The 6,388-nt window shown below is 37.4% G+C and overlaps 1 protein-coding gene across 1 annotated transcript in view; it reads right to left on the reverse strand.

Moving 5' to 3' along the window:
- Window positions 1–6,388, reverse strand: part of LOC107710344 (SWI/SNF complex subunit SMARCC1-like) — a 24,892-nt gene that overhangs the window by 12,762 nt on the left and 5,742 nt on the right. Inside the window, exons 4-17 of the mRNA XM_016515096.1 lie at window positions 5,324–5,405; window positions 5,142–5,234; window positions 2,823–2,892; window positions 2,651–2,720; window positions 2,465–2,540; window positions 2,175–2,297; window positions 1,963–2,042; window positions 1,675–1,796; window positions 1,539–1,598; window positions 1,415–1,449; window positions 1,002–1,114; window positions 758–829; window positions 550–663; window positions 302–455 (exon numbers count right to left, since the gene is read on the reverse strand). Coding sequence (XP_016370582.1) covers window positions 302–455; window positions 550–663; window positions 758–829; window positions 1,002–1,114; window positions 1,415–1,449; window positions 1,539–1,598; window positions 1,675–1,796; window positions 1,963–2,042; window positions 2,175–2,297; window positions 2,465–2,540; window positions 2,651–2,720; window positions 2,823–2,892; window positions 5,142–5,234; window positions 5,324–5,405 — 1,264 coding nt within the window. The remainder of the gene's footprint in view (window positions 1–301; window positions 456–549; window positions 664–757; window positions 830–1,001; window positions 1,115–1,414; window positions 1,450–1,538; window positions 1,599–1,674; window positions 1,797–1,962; window positions 2,043–2,174; window positions 2,298–2,464; window positions 2,541–2,650; window positions 2,721–2,822; window positions 2,893–5,141; window positions 5,235–5,323; window positions 5,406–6,388) is intronic.

The following is a 6,388-nucleotide window of genomic DNA, read 5'->3' on the forward strand; positions in this document are numbered from 1 at the left end:
CAATATTGGCGATTATCGTCTGTAACTGACATCGTGATACTTGCAAGACATCGTCGAAATATACGATAATATCATCATATCGCCCAGCCCTAGTTCTAGGCAACTGATTGTTTTCAACTCAAAACAATATTTCATGTCCCCTTTTTAGATACAGTAAGTAGGAAAGTAATAAAAGGGAAAGGCAGTCAAAACCCTGTTGGGATTTATTTTGTGACACGAACGGCTGACTAATCTAAAAGCTGATCATTTAAAGCATAAATTTGGTGTTTGGCAATGTAATGTCAAAGTCCTTCTATATTACCTGTAAGGGTCTGTGCTGTAGTGGGACAAGTCCGGACGGTGTGTCTGTGAGAACGTTAAAGTGTGGTGTTGGGGGTGGGCCCATGGGGAGGGGTCGGCTTTCTGCATCTACCTGATAGTTGATAAACCCCCACTGCTCCAAAAATGAATGAACCCTAAAATTCACACAAGCAGGTTTATAAATGAATTACAAATTATTTATAAACCGGTGTCAGTTTAAGTGGGTAAAAGTTAAACTTTTATACACACCTTATTAGTGCACACACATCTCCTGTCAGGTTTCGTCTACAGGAGGTTGAGGTCAGATACTCCTGAGGGTTTAGCCGGTATGTATCAATCATGAAGTTGCGGTATGCAAGATATCTACAAACAAGATATGAACATGTTTATTTAGAGTTCAGGATGTTGAATCTGATACAAATAGTATTTGCATGTATATGTATACAAACTGACTTACATTTCTGGTGTTTTGGACTTATTTTTCCCATTGAAGAACTCGGGCAGAGCTCGTCTCTCTATCTGATGAATACTGACGCACAAAAATAAAAAAGCACTATTACTCCTCGTAAAAAAAAAAAAAAATGTATAAGAATAGTAAATGCCTGCATATGTTCAGAGCAATAGGCCTCAAATATGACACCTATGTAAAACTGAGAATGTGAGTTGGCGTAATCGGGACACTTGTACAGTTCAACCCTCACCAGTTGTAGTCAAACCAGGAGGCATAGGTGGGCACAATGATGTGATGTGTTTGCTCTGTGGCACTCTCCTCCCCCTCCATCCCACGGCCGAACTCCCTCTGCTCCTCCTCATCCTACACACACACAATCACAACACACTCAGAACTTACATATTTAAAGCACATGGTAGGCATTGTGAGCTAGAGCTCCTTTAAACTGGAACTTGACTTTAAACTAGCTTCTGGTTGTAGATTCTGTGTAAGGCTGGACAGAAGCAACCATGGCAGACTAACTCATGGCTGAAAGGGTTGAAAATTTTTTTGTTCATTATTAGAATAGAGTTTAAGAGCATTGTTGCAGTGTGCTGTCCTTTTGCTCTTTTCTGAAGGCATTGTTGGAAGTTTTGTATTGTTTGTTTAGCTAGACTGACTTACTCTGACACCAGAAAGCAGGTCCTCTTCCTGGTCATCTGAGAGAAATACATAGATATTCAAGGTTATTACTGAAATACAAACAGATCATGATTCACTGAACAGTGAATTCCACAAACAAGCCTACCTAAATCAGCCATAATGCCTCCTTTGACTGGAGTGTTTTCACTGTCTTTTTTCAAGTTCACTGTGAAAAAGAAATAACGTGTTACACTCCTGACATCAACATAAGCACTTAACACAGAAGGGAAAAAGAAACTTACAAATTTTAGGCAGAATGACCTCCTCCATATTAGGGACAGGTGTGGGATCCTCCATGTCTTTAGTGAGGTCCTCCTCTGACTCCGCCTCCTCTGGTTGACCACGCCTCTTATACACACCTGAGCTATTGGATTATACCAAATTAAATACATTAATAAGAATCAAATGCAATTTTGTCTCAAACTACAGAGAATTTGTAAAAATTAGTAAAAAGCTACAGTGACTTCCAACATTAACTTGCATTGGTGACAAAAATGTGACATAACATTGACCAAAAAGTAAGATTAAACCTTTTCTTTCCTCCTTTCTTCTTAGACTCAGAGGACGGTGGAGACGGGGAGCGTCGTCGCTTCTTTTCAGGTTTCTGTTCCTTGTGAAAGAGAAAAAAACCCCAAACAAATACTTTAAAATAAAAACAAAATTCCAAACTACAAACTAAACTTAATTTAGCAAAACAACTAACCGATTTTTAAAAATGGCATGAAATTACGTATTAACATACCTCTGTGCTTTGGTAGATACGCCGCCTGGAACTCATTCTATTCCCATTCTCATCAATCTCATAGTCTTCCTCATTCATCCACTCATTATATGTGTCTGTGTCGAGAACCCATTTGGTATGAACCTGAGAAAAGATACTGGCATTTAAGTAGATATTCTTACTGTCTTATCACTTCAAATAAAAGCCCATCTCAATATTTTAGTCATTGTTGGAACCCAACAACAGACAAGATGACATGTAAAGATTAGTGTGGGGAACTCAGGGTATTAATACTAAAAGGATTTTTTCACCTTCCAGCACCTGTCTGGGTTGGGAGGTTCCTCTACTTCTCCATCTACATCACTTGCCAATATAAGCGAGTCATAACTGAAAAAATTATATATGAAAACATATACTGAATACAGAGCAAAAAGTAGCATTTACTAATCCGAACATTTAGAGCACATGTGCAAATGTGGGTGTGATGTATTCTCTACCTGTCTGGACACATGCCCCAATGTACCATCACTTGCCGATCCAATCGCATGACTGGTCTAAGCCACTCTTCTGGAAAAGACCCAACAGTGAACATTATACACACAGATGGGAACATTTCCACAGATATACCAAGAATCTGCACGGACTGAAAGATCCAAAAAATTAACACACCTTCATCTGCTGTGGAGGGTGATGTATATATTTGGTGGGTGGCTTGTGACTTCTCCTCTGTCACTGTGCCCTGAAAATACAAGCAAAAAAGTTGTGTATACACTAATCAATAATGTCTATATTAGGGATGTGCACAAGTAATCAATAGGGGTGCTCTGATTGATCAGCTACCGATCGCTATCAGCCGATAATGGCTTGGGGAAGTTTGATCGGCGGTCTCTATAAAGGCTGATCTCAAGCTGAGTGATGACGCGCCTGCCATGAAAGGTTTGGCATGATATGCAGCGGCACCGTCTCAATCTCTGACCGGCGAGGGTAAAATAATTATAGGGTGTATTCACACCAGGAAAGTCCGCTAGTTCACTTGCTCTGGTCCGGACCAAATACATTTACCATTGATTTGTTTTTATTTAGTGTTATCAGATACTAACGCAATATGAAGAAACTTATAAGCGTCATATGAGACCATGTCATACGATGTTGTAATTATGACTTGCCGAAAATAAAATCTATATCTATATATCTATAATACATATAATACTTAAAGCATATCACAATGTTAGTTTAAACATTTAACCTATATAAATATGCGCTATTAGGCACATATCCAATCGTTTGTGCGGTGAATGGAAACAGAAGCGCGCTTCAGGACATCAGTGGAAACAAATTAAATACGCCGTCATTTTTGCTCATAAAGAATCAGAATCAGATCAGAATGAGCTTTATTGCCAGGTATGTTTACACATACGAGGAATTTGTTTTCATGACAGAAGCTTCCACAGTGCAACAGAATGACAGTGACAGAACAAAAACACAGATTAAAAAATTAAAAAAATTAAATAAATAAAAAATAAAATAAAATATAGAACAAGTAAATAAGGAATACAACATACAAATTGACAAATGTATGTACAGGTATATTACAACAGATAGTTTTGTATGTACAGTAGGGCTGTGCGATTTGGGGGAAAATATCAAATTGCGATTTTTCCCCAGGGCAAGTAAGACTGCAACTCAAAGCAGGCAGTCATGCATATGCTCTGGAACAGAGTAATATCGCGTCCACATCGCAGGCTTTGCGATTAGCAAATCTCAACGTCTCAAATCGTGATTTCGATTCGATTTCGATTAATCGCACAGCCCTAATGTACAGGTATATTAGTTAGTAATTGAAATGTAGACTAAGTATGTGTGTTAGATAAATAAGTGTATGAGTGAATAAATAGTGTGTATAATGCTGAAGGTGAGGTACAATTCATATTTCTTCAGTAAATAACTTACAAAGTAATGTGAAATCTTTCTGTGAGACATAATTTCACAAACTGCGTGAGTAAATCACTGTTTCCCTCTCTAAATGCGCAAATGGCTTCAAATCAGCACATCACGTCTGCCCTATAAGCGAGCTGCACAGTTGACACAGGAATTGTCACTTGCACAATCGAGGCAGTGATGCATCGTCACTAAAGTTTATCATTTTAATTTCTTTTTAATTCTTGCCAGTGTTTAAACCATTCAGCACTCGCGTGCTCTCCTAGAGACGGTGCCCTCATGCACACTCAAAGCGTGCACACATAACGACAGGTTCACACATACTCTTGCTTATATTTATTGCGTTTAAACACGTCCATGAAAAATGTTATTACTGTACTGCGGAAAAACAGAATCACAATGCTCAAAAAGCAATTTCAGTAACAACGTTTGGATTTGAAATCAAAATGGATAAATGTAGTGTTTGTGGTAAACAGCCACGGATCAATTGCGGACCTCTGTGTGAAAGCACAATGAGTCTGTGCTGCTTTTGTACTGCTTATGTACTGCACATGGACTGCAAACGGAGAAGGCCTATGTGTGAACCTGGCATGAGGCCGCCTCACAAACAGCTCACGAAATCAGGCTTGTGCTGTGTGAAAGCTATTGTGCAACAATTGCCCCATTGTAAAAACAAAAATGCACTGCATGATCAAACATTTAGGTAAGATAATTAATCAACTAGTTCACTAACAAAACACTTTTTTGTCACTAATTATTTTTACTCTACAGAAAGCCCAGTTATTAAAAGGGTTTTCACAATAAATATGGAGGAAAAAGGTTTTCAGATTTTTATTAATGCATATTATTTATTTATTCTCAAATAAAGGCATTGGTTGAAATTAGCTCTGAAACAGCATATATGCATCATACTTGTTATGTTTTACATTTTAATAGCCTTTATGTGTTTAAGTTCTTGACTACAAAATTACACTAAATGCCCATCTGAAGAGTCTAGTGTGTGTTGGATATATTTTCACATTTCTTTGGTTCTTTTATTTTTCCACTGACCTGGTGTCGCACAACAATGTCTTTGAGTTTAAGAGCTTGCTTCTGTTCAAGATCAGGAGACAGGTACACCACAGGTCTGCTTAATAAGTTATTCTAGCACAAACAAAACAGAGGTCAGATACTGCACCACACACAGACATGCTTAAGATCTTTGTCTTTACAAAAGATCCAAGCGCAAATACCTGTATCAGAGTTTTCTCCACAGAGATGAACATCTCCACATTGCGATCCACTCTGGATGGGTTCTGAAGATCAAAGCGTCTCCTTTAATAAAAAATAAAAGATCACAGAGTGGATGACGTAAGTTCGACATCTTTATCGGACACTCAATTTTATTGGCTAAGGAATTATAGTTTACATTTACCGTTAGCGGTAAGCTGTATGATGCGAAAAATCTTACATCATGGTATACAGTACAGTAAGTAACTCTAATATCACTATATTGTATTTAAAATCATTCATATATACACTACCGTTTATAAGATTGGGGTCAGTACTTTTTTTTTTTATTCAGCAAGGATGCATTAAATTGATCAAAAATGACAAATGATTTGCTGTTCTTTTGAACTTCCTATTTCATTTCCACAAAACTATTAAGCAGCACAACTGTTTTCAACATTGATAATAATGTTTCTTGAGGGTCCGTGTAACCCTTTGCAGTTCTTTGTTCAATTCGCACCATCAAAATGAACAAAATGAAAAGTTGGCTTCAAACTTTCATTTTCAATTTCTTTGGAGCAATTTACAAACGGATAATTGTCTCTCATTTTAATTTTCAATTTTACGAGTTTGGGTTGTTGCGCCCGAATCTGATTTTTGAACTAACATAAAAAATGACTCATTATTCTGATTTTCCACTTCTCTGTTTTGCCTTTCCACGGTTATTCAAACAGCGAATAAATTATATATAAAGTGACATTATCACTAACATTGATCTATCGCGAGTTTAAGCACTCTAAAAAAAAAAAAACTATAGTTATAATCACTGAAGCTGTATACACTGTGAAATGAATATCTTACTTACATTGTACGTATATCTGCGCTTTGTTGTTTATTATGAGAGAATTTGCAAGAGTCCGGAATTCAGTCAGCGAATGCGCGCGCACTCAACAAAACTGATGAGTTTGAACGATGAAGACACTGTCTATTCATATTAATTTTGTTAGCAACAGACGTAATAGATTTAATTTGTTAGTGCAGGGGCATTTTTGTCCAATTTAGTGGCATTTTTGCCCCAAGTCCCCAGG

The sequence above is a fragment of the Sinocyclocheilus rhinocerous genome, unplaced genomic scaffold (assembly GCF_001515625.1).
Source record: "Sinocyclocheilus rhinocerous isolate Xijiao unplaced genomic scaffold, SAMN03320098_v1.1 scaffold897, whole genome shotgun sequence".
Classification (NCBI taxonomy): domain Eukaryota; kingdom Metazoa; phylum Chordata; class Actinopteri; order Cypriniformes; family Cyprinidae; genus Sinocyclocheilus; species Sinocyclocheilus rhinocerous.